This window comes from Rhinoderma darwinii, chromosome 2, assembly GCF_050947455.1.
Source record: "Rhinoderma darwinii isolate aRhiDar2 chromosome 2, aRhiDar2.hap1, whole genome shotgun sequence".
NCBI lineage: Eukaryota > Metazoa > Chordata > Amphibia > Anura > Rhinodermatidae > Rhinoderma > Rhinoderma darwinii.
The window spans coordinates 482,140,675-482,160,591 of NC_134688.1; the positions used below are offsets into that span (position 1 = coordinate 482,140,675).

A 19,917-nucleotide genomic window follows, 5' to 3' on the forward strand; every position below is an offset into this window, starting at 1 on the left:
TCCTAGTAATAAAGAGGCTGTCACCACATTATAAGTGTCCTGTCTCCTACATAATATGATAAGCGCTGTAATGTAGATAACAGTGGTCCTAGTAATAAAGAGGCTGTCACCGGATTATAAATTCCTGTCTCCTACATAATCTGATCAGTGCAGTGGTTTTTATTTTGAAAAACAATCATTTTTTAGCAAGTTATGAGCAATTTTAGATTTAGTTTCTCAATAGACAACCGGGCGAGTTTTTACTTTTGACCAAGTGGGTGTTGTAAAGAGGAGTGTATGAGGCCCACCATAGTAAGAAAACACATCCAGTTGGTCTTTAAGGAACTAATCTAAAATTGCTCAGAACTTGCTCAAAAATGATCGTTTTTCAAAAAAAACACGGTTATCTACGTTACAGCGCCGATCACATTATGTAGGAGACAGGGCATTTATACTCTGGTGACAGCCTCTTTATTACTAGGGCCACTGTTATCTACATTACAGCGCCGATCACATTGTGTGGGAGACAGGGCCTCTTACCACCCTCCCCCTCTCTCCGGCATGTACCCCCCCCCCCCCCCAGCGATGAATGCCATGTTACAGGGTGTGTGTGAATTAGGATTTACAGGTCACTCCGTGTTCTAGGACGACGCACGATGACAAGAGATTCATCAGACAAGGACACGGCAGAGACCTCGGAGACCCACCTTTATTTGTAAAAATGCAGATATATATATTATATAAAACATCTGTGGACCGGCTCCCTTACAAAACTAAACCAGAGAAGGCACAATGAGAACTCTGACCAGGACGCACAGCGACTCTGCGCCCCTCGCAAAACGCATCTTCTTCCACAGGAAACAGGCCGGACGGGTGCACACAGGGGACGAGGGGGTGCAGGCAGGCGGAGGGGGAGGGAGGGGTGAAATGTCAGGACAAACCGCGCGGCTAGTAATACGTTTCCTTCTCCACCCAGCCTGGAAAAAAAGACAGACAAGTCAGCAACTACGAGAAGACAGCGATAGAGGAAAACAAACAACTTCATAAATCCCGTTCACTACAACGCAAGATCTACGCCGTGCAGAAACCGGTTAGGAGGGGCAGATAACACCAGATACTCACCACCAGGGCTGCGTCTGATCATCAGTTTCCGGATTTCATCATATATGAAGATCAGCAGCGAGTACGGGAAGGCACAAAACCACCATGTGGGCCTGAAAGAGACGAGCGGTGATTAGACGATGCGCACCAGAACACGACGGCGACGCCGGATCATCAGACGGGCACTTACTTCAGCGGGTACATGCGCAGCGCGATGTCCGTGCCCGGGCAATATGACAGGAAGGCAGCCAGCGCGGTCTCCTCAAACAGCCCGAATATCAGGATCTTGTTCCTATAGAGAAGGCAGTCTAGTTACACCTGGCCGGCTCCACACACCGGCCATGCCCCGCACGCACGGCTCCACACCGGCCATGCCCCGCACGCACGGCTCCACACACCGGCCCTCCCTCACACTGAACACCCCAGGCTGCACTCACTTCATGCCCTGCTGGAACACAGAGTTCCTCCTGGTCTTGCAGATGATCAGGTCGGCCCACTGCACTATGACAATACTGACGAAGAACGAGGTGTGACAGGTGAACTCCACAATCTTCCTTTGTTCGTATGTCTGTCGGGGGAAAGGAAGAGGATAAGGATCTGGCAGGAGAGCAGCAGCCGCCGGCTCCTCAGGTAACACATACTGGACACTCACCCACTGCTGCCCGTAGCTGTCCTCCACATCGTTCACCCAGCGGTCATCCCAGGACACTCTGATGCCGAGCAGCGTCCAGGGAAGGAAGCCGTTCTCTGCCATGATGACGAAGTAGGTGAAGAAGCCACCGAGGGCCTGGATCATACCTGAGAGGAGACGAGAGCTGAAAACCGACACTAAGATGGAGGAACCAGACACCGCCTGGAACAGGAGACCAGTAAGAGGAACCCGTGACCGCACTCACCGATCTGCCCGTACGCCATGCTGATCAGACGCTCGTTCACCAACTTGTCTGTTTTGGGGTTTCTGGGCTGACGTTTCATGATGTCACTTTCTGCTTGTTCATAAGCCAGGGAGATGGCGGGAACCTAACAGGAGGATTAGATAAGTGACCCCCCAATAATTTATCATCCCCCCCCCCCTAATACTGAGAGTTCCAGGAACGTACCATGTCGGTACCCAGATCGATACAGAGAATGGTGACGGTTCCCAGGGGCAGGGGGATGTTGGCGAAGATGAAGATGAGGAAAGGTGTGATCTCAGGGATGTTACTGGTCAGGGTGTAGGCGATGGATTTCTTCAGGTTATCGAAAATCAGACGACCTGGAAAAAAAAGGTAAAGGTGAAGTGAGGGGGTCAGGGGCAGCAGCGGCACAGTCGGCGGAGGAGACGAGGCGCCAGGGGCAGCAGCGGCACAGACGGAGGAGGGGACGAGGCGCCAGGGGCAGCAGCGGCACAGACGGAGGAGGGGACGAGGCGCTCACCTTCCTCCACACCGGTCACAATAGAAGCAAAGTTATCGTCCAGCAGAATCATGTCCGCGGCCTGTTTGGAGACATCAGAACCAGCAATGCCCATAGCAATACCAATGTCCGCCTTCTTCAGAGCCGGGGAGTCGTTCACACCATCTCCAGTCACCGCCACGATCGCCCCCTGCAGGACGGATGAAGAGTCAGGATTAGTCACGGCCATGTTACCCCCAGGACTGTACGGAGGGGAGAACTCATCACCCACCTGTCTCTGACAGCCCTCCACAATGATGAGCTTCTGCTGGGGGGACGTCCTGGCAAAGACGATCTCTGTGTGGTAGCGGAGGATGTCGTCGATCTGCTCCGGGGACATGTCCTTCAGGTCGGAGCCGTGGATTACACAAGCCTTGGCGTCCCTGACAGGGGGAGAGTAGCAGAGCTGAGTACTTCATGCTGACAGGGGGGGGGGGGGGGGTTTATGTAATAACGTGTATCCCGCTCATCATACCTGGGGTTCACCTGGTTGACTGGGATGTTGAGTCTGGCTGCGATGTCTTCCACCGTCTCGTTGCCCTCAGAGATGATACCCACGCCCTTGGCAATAGCCTTGGCAGTGATGGGGTGGTCACCGGTGACCATGATGACCTGCCAGACAGCAGAATGGAAGGTAAACTCATAGACAGGGTTTCATACGTCTACAGCGGGGTCCACACTAGACAAGGATGCCCACCTTGATGCCGGCACTTCTGCATTTACCAACTGCATCAGGCACCGCGGCACGGGGAGGGTCGATCATGGAGATCAGGCCGACGAAGCACAGGCCCTCTGTTGGGAAATTCACTTCTTCCGTATCAAAATTGAAGCCTTCAGGGAACTGGTCATCATTGAGAGGCAAGTGGCAAAACCCTGCAGGGAGAAGGCGTGGAATGAGAGGTCTGCCCGCAAGTCACATGACCCGGCCCGCCAGCTGACGGATGCCTCACCTAGCACGCGCTCCCCCAGACCACCCAGCTCCAGGTAAGCGTTCTGGAAGGCGTCCTTCAGCTCCTCGTCCAGCGGCTGCTCTTTGCCTTGCACCAGGATAGTGGTGCAGCGGTCCAGGATCCTCTCGGGGGCGCCCTTCATGACCAGCAGATAACGGGACTCTGATGGGTTGCCATTCTGGTGTATGGACAGCTGTGGAGAGAGACCGGGAGGGATCAGAGACAACCTAAGTCTTGGGGTCACACAGATTGAGCCCTTTACGTTCTGAGGACACAGATCACCGGATGGGATAAGCCCTGAGGAATGTCCAAATTCAGCGCAGTAAATCCACAGCAAGCGGCTTATTACTGGAGGTTCAGGGGAAAGCGGCCTAATGAGATTAAGGCACCACGCAGGGAGATGTAAGTAAGACGCACCACGCGGCTGGGGGTCCAGAGCCCTACATGACTGCACGGCCACTCAGCTATATAGGGGAACCCACAACATAGTATAGGGCCCTATATAAGGGATTTGTCTATGCTGTGGTTGGCGGATCAGGAGGATAACGTGTCACCGTGCAGCCACACTGACCGCCAGTGACTCCATAGTCCGCTCCTCCAGTATCGGCTGTCCATACACGGGGTCTGTGAGCTCAGCTACGCGGCACGTTGCAGCTCCAGCTCCCACTTAAGATTACAGGTTTATTTTAAGCAGACTTGACAGACTCAGCTCGACACCTCCGGCCCTCCCCACCCTTTATCCAGCCGCACGGAGAGGAATCAGACGTGGTCTAATCCCGGCCTCAGGACGCCTGACAACGCAGCAGCATGTATGACCACACCGAGGACTTATCATAGGACTTCACCGTCCCCGCCACTCACCTGGTATTTGTTGGTGGAGTTGAAGGGGATCTCGGCTACTTTGGGATTCTTTTCCCTCATGTCCCTCACCGAGCCGCAGCAGAGCTCCATACACTTCAGCAGAGCAGATTCAGAGGCATCTCCAGCAACGTCTCTCTACAACAGAACGAGCGTGAGACGCCCGCCGGAGAACGTTCCAGAACAACGCAACAGGAATCGGCCAGAGAGAGGCTCACCTTCAGAATAGGAGTGTTCTCCTGACCGGCCTGGAACACGGCACGGTTACACAAAGCAGCAACGCGAGAGAGTGCCGTCCAGGTGTGGGAGCTTTTATCAAACGAGGCACCTGAGGGGAAATAAAAGGGGCATCAGTGATGAGAACCCCACAACCTGCACCGTCCATCACCCCGAGGACAGCAGATCCTACCGCTCTGATTCTCTGTGGTGTCCGCTTCATGAATCTGGTTATCAAACCACATGTGTGCCACCGTCATGCGGTTCTGGGTGAGGGTCCCGGTCTTGTCGGAGCAGATCGTGGAGGTGGATCCCAGGGTTTCCACAGCTTCCAAGTTCTTCACTAGGCAGTTCTTGCGAGCCATCCTCTTAGCAGTGAGTGTAAGGCAGACCTATAAACGGGAGCATCGCTATCAATTAACTGCCAAAGAGGGGGTCACGTTAATAAACTGTAAAGAAAAAAAGATGTGGTTATAACCAAACCATACCTAACAAACCCAAAATTGCAATATAATATAGCACGGTGCCATTCCTGATAAAGATTATGGAAAAAAGAAAAATGATCCAGGAATATAGATGGGCACTCTTGGGTTAAGTAAAATTCAATATAGTATTTTATTTTTTAATCCAGATAATACCAGCAATATAAATTTTAACAACAACAAAAGTATATTTTTAAAAAGAACCTCCTGGCCAGGAAAAAGGACATACAATGGCACCCTTAATACATTAGAGATATTACCAGATGAATATACAACGTACTATATATGTACAGAACAGTTTTGAAAAGATAAGAAATTCCAAATGAAAAACCGCTGGGTTGTGTTCACACTTGCGGTTTTCAACCATATCTGTTATTTTAATCACAAAATGGCCAGAGTTCCTATTGGGAGTGACTGGTAATGATGTTTTTTGAAGAAATTCTTTTGATGCGCATATAATTGAATATAACTCTAAAAATAGTAAGGTAGCCCCATGTATTAAGGGGATGTAGTTTACAGCGTGCTTTTTCCTCTCCTAAGTGGATCCTTGGTTCTAATTTGAATCTTGTGGTGATAGGAAGTCTTTTCACAGACCCTTAGGGTCAAATGTGTAGCCCTCGTAATCTTGAGCTTTAATACAAGGCACTCTTATAACTTGTATAGGATTTTACCTTTAACATCCAGCGAGTGCCGAGAGGCCAGCTGTAGAGGTGGTCAGCCCAAGGATGGAAAATAGTAGATCTCCACAGAAGCAGAGTTCATCTGTATGGCCACACTTTTAATTCAAAGCCTCCAAATCTCCACCATCACATCAAATGACGATCTCCTCCCTTGATCCATGCGGGTATTTCACCACTGCACTCAGAGATACGGACCTGAGAGGGCAGGATCACATGCCGGCATCAAGGTGGATTAGGAGCACTCCGAGAGACACAGACCCGACAGGGTAGGATCGCACGCCGGCAACCAGGTGAGTTGAAAATCCAAAGTAAGTTTCCTTCCACGTGGTATCTCCAACATTGGACAGGGATTCTCAGGGCAAGGTTTAGACGTCACTACCTGCCCTGTTGATTAGAACAGCTGACGCGTTTCATCCCTGAACGGGATTTCTTCAGAGCAGTTTGACAGGTGCTGCCAAGCACAATGTATTTATAGTGTCCCAAGTTCATTCATTGGTTCTGTGGTCATAGACATAATGTTTCATGGGGATAATTAAGAGACGTTATGGATAGTGCATGTTGATCTTTCGTAAGGCACAATAATCAGTTTTGATAGCAAGTATAGATATTTATTTTAACAATCAAACAGGCAATTCATATGTCCACTAAGTCGTATTAACATGATATATTCAGTATTTTTATGAAGAGGGCAATCAGTGGTGCATCTCTACATGGTCATGACAGGAGTAATAATTATGAGTTTTCCATAAGAGTATAATCACTACCTAGGTCTAATAATCAGAATTAATCTATCCATAAATATAGTCCGCTACTAGTGTCTAGATCCTATAGTGGAATTATGGAAAAACAATTATTTATTTTTTCCCCTCAACATAGAGTCCTTTGCTACGCCGTTTATCCTATTGAAATATATCATACGCTATTTAAGATTAGCAGAATTAATTAGTATTTTGAAGCTAAATAGATAATCTGTTCAATTTTATAGCTATCTATACATATATGCATATGGAATTCATAAAGTACTTCAGGGGAAGCAGGGAGAGAGGACCGTAACCATTTAAGGTATTAGGACCTGGGTCCCCGCTACCCCCAAAAGAAATAGACTATCAAAAGTCAATATGGTAATTTTATCACTAGGTCTCATAATCATATGTGTGTATATATAACTGTTGCACATGAGGGGGGCCACCATAAAACTCCAAAGGGGGGCAGGGCGGGGGATCCAATGTCCAAAAGGGGGCAATGGGTCCCTAGTTTCCACCACCCACAGAGAGCTAAGGGGGTTACTCCAAAAAATTGATTAAGAAAGGATACAATAGGTCATCCAGACAGAATAGAGAGGAAATCCTCAAGAGGTAAAAAAGATAGTGACAATAGAGTCAGATTCATTTCGAGGTATGGGTCCCATTGGGATATACTTAGGAATTTGATGATTAAAAAACTGGCCACATTTGACTTTGGATAAAAGAATTAACTCAATAGTGGGGAATGTACCGAGTATGGTCCCCAGAAGGGCCCCACGCTGAGGAATATGTTGGTAAGCTCTGAGTTTAAGAGAAGGACCCCAGGTAATGAGAAATGGCTACAGAAACGTCCAAAAGGAATGTTCATGTGCGGCTCTTGTAGATGTTGTAAGTATGTATTAAAATCTGACACTTTTCTTGATAGTGAACACAAAAGGGAATTTAAAGTTTATAACTTTATTAATTGCCGTTCGACCATGGTCGTCTATTCCATTATCTGCCCATGTGGGAAACAATATATTGGCAAAAAGAAGCGAGAATTACATATTCGGGACATTACCAAAGGTGAAATAACAAATCCTCTAGCTGCACATTTTAAAACCTATCATGCCCAATCACCAACTTGCTTAAAATTTATGGGGATTTATCAGCTATTCCAAGATAGAAGGGGGGGTGATCTTAACCGAACACTCCTTCAAAAAGAAACCATGTGGATTTACACATTAGGAACCTTGAACCCTAGGGGACTAAATAATGAAATAAAATGTAACATGTTCCTCTGAGATCAAAACATATGGGAGCCAATGGATTCTCATTAGGATGGCCACATCTTGGTCTCCATTTGCTTTTTCTCCTCTTTGATAAAAGTACGTGGAACCCTTTGTCTTCCAGTGTTATATTCCCTTCTCCATTTCCTGTATTTTCTGAGTTACCCAGCACTAGATAAGTAAATCCTGCAGGGATAAATCTTGGATCAAAAATGGCTAATTTATGGATTGGATATATTTTTTCCTTGGAACTTGATATTAACTTTAATAATGTGCCTCTGGTCTGGATATCTCATTTGATACATATCAGGAATTTGCTTTTTGTAGAATGAGCAATATTTTTCCTGGTATGAAATATTGAATCAATTGGATAAATAAAATAAATGAACATATTGTCCATCTCTTGCAATTTTCTTTCTAAGGGGTATGAGTTGCCCTCAGCTCTCTGTGGGTGGTGGAAACTAGGGACCCATTGCCCCCTTTTGGACATTGGATCCCCCGCCCTGCCCCCCTTTGGAGTTTTATGGTGGCCCCCCTCATGTGCAACAGTTATATATATATATATATATATACATATGATTATGAGACCTAGTGATAAAATTACCATATTGACTTTTGATAGTCTATTTCTTTTGGGGGTAGTGGGGACCCAGGTCCTAATACCTTAAATGGTTACGGTCCTCTCTCCCTGCTTCCCCTGAAGTACTTTATGAATTCCATATGCATATATGTATAGATAGCTATAAAATTGAACAGATTATCTATTTAGCTTCAAAATACTAATTAATTCTGCTAATCTTAAATAGCGTATGATATATTTCAATAGGATAAACGGCGTAGCAAAGGACTCTATGTTGAGGGGAAAAAATAAATAATTGTTTTTCCATAATTCCACTATAGGATCTAGACACTAGTAGCGGACTATATTTATGGATAGATTAATTCTGATTATTAGACCTAGGTAGTGATTATACTCTTATGGAAAACTCATAATTATTACTCCTGTCATGACCATGTAGAGATGCACCACTGATTGCCCTCTTCATAAAAATACTGAATATATCATGTTAATACGACTTAGTGGACATATGAATTGCCTGTTTGATTGTTAAAATAAATATCTATACTTGCTATCAAAACTGATTATTGTGCCTTACGAAAGATCAACATGCACTATCCATAACGTCTCTTAATTATCCCCATGAAACATTATGTCTATGACCACAGAACCAATGAATGAACTTGGGACACTATAAATACATTGTGCTTGGCAGCACCTGTCAAACTGCTCTGAAGAAATCCCGTTCAGGGATGAAACGCGTCAGCTGTTCTAATCAACAGGGCAGGTAGTGACGTCTAAACCTTGCCCTGAGAATCCCTGTCCAATGTTGGAGATACCACGTGGAAGGAAACTTACTTTGGATTTTCAACTCACCTGGTTGCCGGCGTGCGATCCTACCCTGTCGGGTCTGTGTTTCTCGGAGTGCTCCTAATCCATCTTGATGCCGGCATGTGATCCTGCCCTCTCAGGTCCGTATCTCTGAGTGCAGTGGTGAAATACCCGCATGGATCAAGGGAGGAGATCGTCATTTGATGTGATGGTGGAGATTTGGAGGCTTTGAATTAAAAGTGTGGCCATACAGATGAACTCTGCTTCTGTGGAGATCTACTATTTTCCATCCTTGGGCTGACCACCTCTACAGCTGGCCTCTCGGCACTCGCTGGATGTTAAAGGTAAAATCCTATACAAGTTATAAGAGTGCCTTGTATTAAAGCTCAAGATTACGAGGGCTACACATTTGACCCCAAGGGTCTGTGAAAAGACTTCCTATCACCACAAGATTCAAATTAGAACCAAGGATCCACTTAGGAGAGGAAAAAGCACGCTGTAAACTACATCCCCTTAATACATGGGGCTACCTTACTATTTTTAGAGTTATATTCAATTATATGCGCATCAAAAGAATTTCTTCAAAAAACATCATTACCAGTCACTCCCAATAGGAACTCTGGCCATTTTGTGATTAAAATAACAGATCTGGTTGAAAACCGCAAGTGTGAACACAACCCAGCGGTTTTTCATTTGGAATTTCTTATCTTTTCAAAACTGTTCTGTACATATATAGTACGTTGTATATTCATCTGGTAATATCTCTAATGTATTAAGGGTGCCATTGTATGTCCTTTTTCCTGGCCAGGAGGTTCTTTTTAAAAATATACTTTTGTTGTTGTTAAAATTTATATTGCTGGTATTATCTGGATTAAAAAATAAAATACTATATTGAATTTTACTTAACCCAAGAGTGCCTATCTATATTCCTGGATCATTTTTCTTTTTTCCACGTTAATAACCCCCCCCCCCCCCCGGCTCAGACGACTTACAGTGACCGTGGCCAGGAGACCTTCAGGCACATTGGCCACAATGATACCAATGAGGAAGATGACGGCCTCCAGCCAACTGTACTGCAAGATGAGCGACAGGATAAAGAAGCTGACGCCCAGGAAGACGGCCACGCCGGTGATGATATGGATGAAGTGCTCAATCTCCACAGCGATGGGGGTGCGGCCGCCATCCAGACCAGAAGCCAGGGTCGCGATACGTCCCATGACGGTGCGGTCACCGGTGTTAATGACGATACCGCGAGCGGTTCCTGTTAAGAGGGAATGGAGACGCCTCAGAGCCTGCAAATTTACACACAAGAAACACCCAAAAACCTGTTACCTCTCGCGGCAGCTCACCTTCAACGCAGTTAGTGGAGAAGAAGGCGATGTTCCGGGTCTCCAGGGGGTTCTCGTTGGTAAAGTCAGGAGATCTGGTCTGTGGCTCGGACTCGCCAGTCAGGGAAGAATTGTCCACCTATTGGCAGAAGAGACAGTATAAAGCGGCTGACACCAGAGAAGCGAGGCATGAGATCCGGTGTGTGCGGCTCCTCACCTTACAGCCTTGGGCAGAGATGACACGGAGATCAGCCGGGATCCGGTCACCACCCTTCACTTCTACAAGGTCTCCCTGGACAACCTCTTCTGCATTGATGCAGAGCTTCTCACCACTGCGGACCACCAGGGCTTGCTGAGGGCGAAGACGGACAAGTCAGACCGTAAGATCAATGTGAGATATAACACGCTCAGCAGCGCCGCCGCCAGTCCTGTGAGATATAACACGCTCAGCAGCACCGCCGCCAGTCCTGTGAGATATAACACGCTCAGCAGCACCGCCGCCAGTCCTGTGAGATATAACACGCTCAGCAGCGCCGCCGCCAGTCCTGTGAGATATAACACGCTCAGCAGCGCCGCCGCCAGTCCTGTGAGATATAACACGCTCAGCAGCACCGCCGCCAGTCCAGTGAGATATAACACGCTCAGCAGCACCGCCGCCAGTCCTGTGAGGAACGCACCTGGGGCACCATGTTCTTGAAGGACTCCATGATTTTTGAGCTCTTGGCCTCTTGGTAGTAAGAGAAGCAGCCAGTGATGATGACGACCGTGGACAGGACAACACCGAGGTAGAGCTACGGAGGGAGAAGAGGAGGTTACAGGGAGAACATAACACCAGAGATCAGCGTGAAGCTGGCGCCGCTCCTCACATAATCGTTCTGTGGCTCCTCCTCCGTCGCAGCCAGAATACCGTACGCCAGTAAGCAGAGAAGGGCCCCGATCCACAGCAGCATGGAGAACCCCCCGAACAGCTGGCGGCAGAACTTCACCCATTCTGGAGTGGTGGGGGGAGGGGTCAGGGCATTCGGACCATCTCGTGCCAGGATTTCAGCTGCCCGGGCTGTTGTAAGTCCCTGAAACAGAAAAGTATCCCTGTATGATACAACCAGACACACGGGTGACAGCGCAGAGGAAGCACCACACCAGCAGTCAGCTCACCCGGGCCAGATCTGTCCCATACTTGCGGTGCAGCTCATCCATGGTCATCTTGTGGTCGTCCTGTGAGGAGATGAGGGTGAGGGGTCAGTTTAGATCCTGTTACATGGGACTGCAGCTTATAAACACGCTTAGAATCACAGCCGTCTCCCACACATTATGGGGTCCCGGCTCCTTACTTACCAGAGACACTTCCTTCTTGAGCTCATCCATATCCCGTTCCTTCCCTTTACCTTTACTCTTGCCCTTCTTCTTGCCGCCATGTTCAGAAGTGGCTGCGGGCTCATACTTGTCACGTCCGGCCTGCAGGGAGACAACACAAAGTGTAAGTGACTCACAGGAACCTGCTGCTGTAGGAAAACAAACGTCTATGAACAGCGCCAACAGAAGGAACGAGCCGCCGACCCCCAGACACACGAGATGTCAGACCCCACCACGCTGCTATGTGTCGCCTCGCCTGGCGCTGCCCATTTACTAGGTGACAAGAAACAGCAGAGCAGGGAGCCGGCCGGCAGCCACAAGCATTACAGTCGCTGCCAGCTCTGCACCAGTTTCTATAGCAACCCCCTGGCAATCGCTCAGGACCCTCCAGTATGTGCGGAATGTGCCGTCACTGCCACATTATAACCAGCCAGCACAGGGTTAATGTCGCTGACGAACCTCGTCCGCTCCCCAGCGCAATCACGTGCTGCAGGAACAATGCGCTATAGATAAAAAACCAGATACCGGAGAGAAGGGGCGGCACAAGGAGGGCGAGCAGCGGCGCTCATAATTAATCACCCCCACCATGTGCAGCAGAACTAGGAGTCAGCCATGACAGGGTTAACACCCCCCGCCCTTGCACAATGCAGCAGTCACAGGACAGGGAGGGCAGTTTCCGTAATTTGCAGCCACTGTTTCCATGACTGCTCCCACCAGGGCTCCCGACACTGGAGACGCCAGCAGATAATGAGGGTAGTAACCCCTTCATGACTGCCGGGACACCGAGGACTGAGCCTCACCGCACCCCCATAAACACCCCGTATGGTCACATGATGCCCCAGCCCCCCACAAGGACAGGGCTACATACAGAGTATCACTCCCATCTTCCCTGACCAGTGATTGAGAGGCCCCTGCCCCCTACTGAGGACAGGGATGATAGGAGTGATCTGCTGTATGTACAGTGATAGAGGAGACGGGCGAAGGGTCATCACATACAGACCCCCCCATACTGAGGACAGGGATGATAGGAGTGATCTCCTGTAAGTACAGTGATGGAGAAGACGGGCAGAAGGGTCATCACATACAGACCCCCCCCATACTGAGGACAGGGATGATAGGAGTGATCTGCTGTATGTACAGTGATGGAGAAGACGGGCAGAAGGGTCATCACATACAGACCCCCCCCCCCCCACTGAGGACAGGGATGATAGGAGTGATCTGCTGTATGTACAGTGATGGAGAAGACGGGCGAAGGGTCATCACATACAGACCCCCCCATACTGAGGACAGGGATGATAGGAGTGATCTGCTGTATGTACAGTGATGGTGGACAAGACGGGCGAAGGGTTATCACATACAGACCCCCCCATACTGAGGACAGGGATGATAGGAGTGATCTGCTGTATGTACAGTGATGGAGACGGGCATTCGGGTCTGCGCACACAAGCCAGTCCACCACTATACGATGGGCCGTATTCCCATCCTGGGCATTTATGGCAGACCCCCGGGCTGTACAAGTCTCGCCTCCCGCCCGCTTACACTACATTAGTAATAGGATTTGATTGTGAGCTGCTGGGGTCAGGGATGATGGGAGTGATAGTTAATACAGCAATTGTGCTGGCGATGGGCCGATATTGGCCTGTAGGGGGTGAAGAGACGAATACTGGGGGGCTGGAAAGTTAAGAGATTTCAACACAACTTATTGAGGACTCAGTAAATCTTACAGGCCTGAACTCCAAGAACAGGGGGGCCCTGGTACCAGACCTGTGCTCTGCCCGGCACGTTACCCGCGCTGCCAACCCAACTATCAAAACAGGAACACAACTCCCCAACAATGCCCCGAGGTGCCGACGCCAACAACGACCTTGTCCAAGGTCACAGGGAGAAGACACCCCAAACCTGATGTGAAGACAGTGCCAGCCCTGTAACAGACGAGCCTCACCCCACTGCACCCGCCCAGAGCTGAAATCAGAGCGAGGACAAGTACCTGCACATCACCCAGCGGGCAAGGGGGGTGGGGGACCAACGACGGTGCTGCACGTCCTGTAATCAGACCCAAGACAAGCACCTGCACATCACTGGTGGGGGGGGGGGGGTGCTCCGCGTTCTGCAATCCGATAATCTCAGCAGCAACGTCACAAGAACAAAGTGTTCACTGGCACCAGACTCCCCACAAGACAAAGGGAGGCCTTGTGCCCGCAGGTGTATGTGCCCGCTGCTGCCCTGAATGAGGATCACCCACAGCCCCCCACACCTGTATAGAGAACATTCCCCCAGGGTCTTTGCCATTCAGGAGTCTGGAAAAGTTGGCGCTCCTAGCAATGGAAGAACGCTGGCACCTCAGGGGGGAATACAGGGGAACCTCAGGGGGTGGGGATTATTACACCGCTCATGCCCCGAGGCATCGACTGTTGAGTGCCGGAGCCCAAGGACATATAGAAGGGGTGCCAGGCCTGCCCGCAGCCTCAGGAGCCATGCCAGGATCACACCCTGGGAACAGCGCACACCTAGCAGAGCATTTCACAACCTCCGCCATTAACCCTTTATAGAACTGAGCCTGCAGAGCGCCCCATCCCCCACACTTGTGCAGCAGTAAGTGTCCAGGTACCATGGAGGGTCCCCACAATACAGAGCCCACCACACTGCCAGGGTAAACTGCCTGCAGCCCCACAGCTACCAAGTCACATGATGGACCAGCAATGCAGGCACTAAAGGAAGGGGGCGCAGCACAGCGGCGGGCGGCAGTGAGGAGGGGGGGGGCACAGCGGCGGGCGGCAGTGAGGAGGGGGGGGGCACAGCACAGAGGGGAGGCAGCGAGGGGGGCACAGCACAGAGGGGAGGCAGCGAGGGGGGCACAGCACAGAGGGGAGGCAGCGAGGGGGGCACAGCACAGAGGGGAGGCAGCGAGGGGGGCACAGCACAGAGGGGAGGCAGCGAGGGGGGCACAGCACAGAGGGGAGGCAGCGAGGGGGGCACAGCACAGAGGGGAGGCACAGCACAGAGGGGAGGGCAGGAACAGGTCCTGGATTAAAGTTCAGGCTAACCTCCTGTTTCTCGGAGGTTAGCCTCACATGAGACTACCCCCTTATGAAGAATAACCCCCATAGTGACCCTCGTGATGCCACTACAGCCTGGCGCAGCAGGATCCGCCATAGTGCAACATGTAGACATCACCAGGAGGAGGCACGAGGCCACCGCTCCTCACACCTCCACCATGTAGCAGCTGATGTAGCCGGTGCCAGTGCTGTTAATATATCAGTTGATATACTGAATTGGATGAATGTAGAGATGGTCCAAGCTAAATTAAATAAAATAAATGTGCACAAGGCTCCGGGACCAGATGGGTTACACCCTAGAGTTCTTAAAGAGCTTAGTTCAGTTATTTCTGTCCCCCCTTTTCATAATATTCAGAGAATCTCTAGTGACTGGTATAGTGCCAAGGGACTGGCGCAGGGCAAATGTGGTGCCTATTTTCAAAAAGGGCTCTAGGTCTTCGCCGGGTAATTATAGACCAGTAAGCTTAACATCCATCGTGGGGAAAATGTTTGAGGGGCTATTGAGGGACTATATACAGGATTATGTGACAATAAATAGCATTATAAGTGACAGCCAGCACGGTTTTACTAAGGACAGAAGTTGTCCAACTAACCTGATATGTTTTTATGAAGAGGTGAGCAGAAGTCTAGACAGAGGGGTCGCTGTGGATATAATGATTATATGAGAGGTGAGCAGAAGTCTAGACAGAGGGGCCGCTGTGGATATAGTGTTTTTGGACTTTGCGAAGGCATTTGACACTGTCCCCCATAGACGCCTAATGGGTAAATTAAGGACTATAGGTTTAGAAAATATAGTTTGTAATTGGATTGAGAATTGGCTCAAGGACCGTATCCAGAGAGTTGTGTTCAATGATTCCTACTCTGAATGGTCACCGGTTATAAGTGGTGACCCCAGGGTTCAGTGCTGGGACCACTATTATTCAACTTATTTATTAATGATATAGAGGGTGGGATTAATAGCACTATTTCTAGTTTTGCAGATGACACCAAGCTATGTAATATAGTTCAGACTATGGAAGATGTTCATGAATTACAGGCAGATTTAAACAAACTAAGTGTTTGGGCGTCCACTTGGCAAATGAAGTTTAATGTAGATAAATGTAAAGTTATGCATCTGGGTACCAACAACCTGCATGCATCATATGTCCCAGGTGGAGCTACACTGGGAGTAATAATCTGCAGCATCATATGTCCTAGGGGGAGCTACACTGGCGGATTCACTTGTTGAGAAGGATCTGGGTGTAATAATCTGCAGCATCATATGTCCTAGGGGGAGCTACACTGGCGGATTCACTTGTTGAGAAGGATCTGGGTGTACTTGTAAATCATAAACTCAATAACAGCATGCAGTGTCAATCAGCTGCTTCAAAGGCCAGCAAGATATTGTCGTGTATTAAAAGAGGCATGGACTCGCGGGACAGGGATGTAATATTACCACTTTACAAAGCATTAGTGAGGCCTCATCTAGAATATGCAGTCCAGTTCTGGGCTCCAGTTCATAGAAAGGATGCCCTGGAGTTGGAAAAAATACAAAGAAGAGCAACGAAGCTAATAAGGGGCATGGAGAATTTAAGTTATGAGGAAAGATTGAAAGAATTAAACCTATTTAGCCTTGAAAAAAGACGACTAAGGGGGGACATGATTAACTTATATAAATATATGAATGGCACATACAAAAAATATGGTGATATCCTGTTCCTTGTAAAACCCGCTCAAAAAACAAGGGGGCACTCCCTCCGTCTGGAGAAAAAAAGGTTCAAGCTGCAGAGGCGACAAGGCTTCTTTACAGTAAGAACGGTGAATTTATGGAATAGCCACCGCAGGAGCCGTCACAGCAGGGACAGGAGACACCGCAGGAGCCGTCACAGCAGGGACAGGAGACACCGCAGGAGCCGTCACAGCAGGGACAGGAGACACCGCAGGAGCCGTCACAGCAGGGACAGTAGATGGCTTTAAAAAAGGGTTAGATAATTTCCTAGAACAAAAAAATATTAGCTCCTATGTGTAGAAATTTTTCCTTCCCTTTTTCCCTTCCCTTGGTTGAACTTGATGGACATGTGTCTTTTTTCAGCCGTACTAACTATGTACTATGTAACTATATGTAACATGGCAATGACACCACAAGGTCAGCACAGCCCCTCATCTTAACGGGCATACCAGGAGGATGCCACCCACCAGAGGGACTGACAGCACAAGTGTCTAGATCCCATCCCCCAGGCTAAACATAGATCCCATCCCCCTCCCCCAGGCTAAACATAGATCCCATCCCCCTCCCCCAGGCTAAACATCCCCCCCCCCCAGATAACAGGTAAAGCAGCTGCAGAGCCATTAACCCGTCCAGAACAGGATTCTCCCGTATGACCGGCCTGAAGTGCCCCCTCCTGACCGGCCTGCAGGCACACGTGGCCCCACCGCTGCCAGGGGCAAGAGCTGCCGAGGCGCCAACACTAATTCACAAGTGAAAGGAGTTTAGTAACTGGCACACGCCCGGCCCTGGCATCTCTGCCGCCAGCACAACCCCCTCGCCCACGAAGACACGGCAATGGAGAGGGCTCTACCCACAATCCTGAGGGACACTCAATGGGGGGAGACAACGGCACTGCCACCCAGCACAGGGGACCCCGACACTAGAGGCACCGAGAACCCCAACACAAGCACCACAGAGGAAGGAGGCACCGGTGACCCCAACACAAGCACCACAGAGGAAGGAGGCACCGAGAACCCCCAACACTACAGAGGCAGGAGGCACCGAGAACCCCCAACACCAGCACTACAGAGGCATGAGGCACCAAGAACCCCCAACACCAGCACTGCAGAGGGAGGAGGCACAGGTGACCCCCAACACCAGCACTACAGAGGCAGGAGGAACAAGTGACCCCCAACACCAGAGGCAGGAGTCACCGAGAACCCCTAACACCAGCACTACAGAGGCACCGAGAACCCCAACACCACAGAGGCAGGAGGCACCGAGAACCCCAACACCACAGAGGCAGGAGGCACCGAGAACCCCAACACCACAGAGGCAGGAGGCACCGAGAACCCCAACACCACAGAGGCAGGAGGCACCGAGAACCCCAACACCACAGAGGCAGGAGGCACAGAGAACCCCAGCACTACAGAGGCAGGAGGCACCGAGAACCCCAACACCACAGAGGCAGGAGGCACAGGTGACCCCCAACACCAGCACTACAGAGGCACCGAGAACCCCAGCACTACAGAGGCAGGAGGCACCGAGAACCCCAGCACTACAGAGGCACCGAGAACCCCCCATAATAACATCTCCACATACAAACCCCCATCATCCAGCCCCGACATCTCCACATACAACCCCCATCATCCAGCCCCGACATCTCCACATACAACCCCCATCATCCAGCCCCGACATCTCCACATACAACCCCCATCATCCAGCCCCGACATCTCCACATACAACCCCCATCATCCAGCCCCGACATCTCCACATACAACCCCCATCATCCAGCCCCGACATCTCCACATACAACCCCCATCATCCAGCCCCGACATCTCCACATACAACCCCCATCATCCAGCCCCGACATCTCCACATACAACCCCCATCATCCAGCCCCGACATCTCCACATACAACCCCCATCATCCAGCCCCGACATCTCCACATACAACCCCCATCATCCAGCCCCGACATCTCCACATACAACCCCCATCATCCAGCCCCGACATCTCCACATACAACCCCCGACATCCAACCCAATTCGCATACCCACAACCACTATCATCCGGCTTAGACCATATAAGCATTACCCCTATCATCCTTCCCAGACACTACTACCACCCCCATACGACCAGCTCAGCCCGCCGTCTTCCTGCTCCCCGCCGGTCACTATCACCGTCTCCCCTCATATGTTAGGCCGGGCTCCGCTCTTACCCCGTATCCCATACTGTCGGTATATCGCGTCTCCTCCTCTCCCGGGACCGCGCTCTGTTACCGCCTGACTGAACTATAGACGCGCTCCCCATCATTATATACACCGCCTTACCGACGTCATCATCTTCGTCATCGTCACCACAGCGACAAGACCCGCCCCTCCCGGAGAACGCGCGAAGATCTCTTCCCGCCCACAGGCGCGTCCCCGCGCTGAGGAAGAAGAGTAGAAATCCACAATGCAGACATGAGGTAGAATAATGTTATTACATGACAGGATATACACGACAGGAGGTAGAATAATGTTATTACACTACAGGATATACACGACATGAGGCAGAATAATGTTATTACATGACAGGATATACACGACATGAGGTAGAATAATGTTATTACATGACAGAATATACACGACATGCGGTAGAATAATGTTATTACACGACATGAGGTAGAATAATGTTATTACACGACATGAGGTAGAATAATGTTATTACATGACAGGATATACACGACATGAGGTAGAATAATGTTATTACACGACATGAGGTAGAATAATGTTATTACACGACATGAGGTAGAATAATGTTATTACATGACAGAATATACACGACATGAGGTAGAATAATGTTATTACATGACAGGATATACACGACATGAGGTAGAATAATGTTATTACATGACAGAATATACACGACATGCGGTAGAATAATGTTATTACATGACAGGATATACACGACATGAGGTAGAATAATGTTATTACACGACAGAATATACACGACATGAGGTAGAATAATGTTATTACACGACAGGATATACACGACATGAGGTAGAATAATGTTATTACACGACAGGATATACACGACATGAGGTAGAATAATGTTATTACACGACATGAGGTAGAATAATGTTATTACACGACAGGATATACACGACATGAGGTAGAATAATGTTATTACACGACAGGATATACACGACATGAGGTAGAATAATGTTATTACACGACAGGATATACACGACATGAGGTAGAATAATGTTATTACACGACAGGATATACACGACATGAGGTAGAATAATGTTATTACACGACAGGATATACACGACATGAGGTAGAATAATGTTATTACATGACAGAATATACACGACATGCGGTAGAATAATGTTATTACACGACAGGATA

General features: G+C 49.3%; 1 protein-coding gene across 2 annotated transcripts; it reads right to left on the reverse strand.

Annotated features, from left to right (window-relative positions):
- Window positions 1-670: 670 nt before the first annotated feature.
- LOC142743722 (sodium/potassium-transporting ATPase subunit alpha-1) lies at window positions 671-18,850 on the reverse strand. 2 transcript variants are annotated; one of them, XM_075854742.1, is made up of 23 exons: window positions 18,744-18,850; window positions 11,765-11,884; window positions 11,585-11,644; window positions 11,296-11,499; window positions 11,107-11,220; window positions 10,647-10,781; window positions 10,451-10,568; window positions 10,094-10,362; window positions 4,732-4,930; window positions 4,541-4,650; window positions 4,326-4,460; window positions 3,465-3,657; window positions 3,212-3,387; window positions 2,990-3,126; window positions 2,747-2,897; window positions 2,497-2,665; window positions 2,181-2,335; window positions 1,977-2,100; window positions 1,733-1,878; window positions 1,518-1,648; window positions 1,271-1,372; window positions 1,102-1,193; window positions 671-956 (listed from the first exon to the last, which is right to left on the reverse strand). In XM_075854742.1, the coding sequence occupies exons 1-23, from the start codon at window positions 18,753-18,755 to the stop codon at window positions 928-930; spliced, it is 3,081 nt and encodes a 1,026-aa protein (XP_075710857.1). In that variant the 5' UTR covers window positions 18,756-18,850; the 3' UTR covers window positions 671-927. The 2 variants fall into 2 exon arrangements, with proteins under 2 accessions (XP_075710857.1, XP_075710858.1); XM_075854743.1 differs by lacking the exon at window positions 18,744-18,850 and adding an exon at window positions 16,513-16,537.
- Window positions 18,851-19,917: the final 1,067 nt, after the last annotated feature.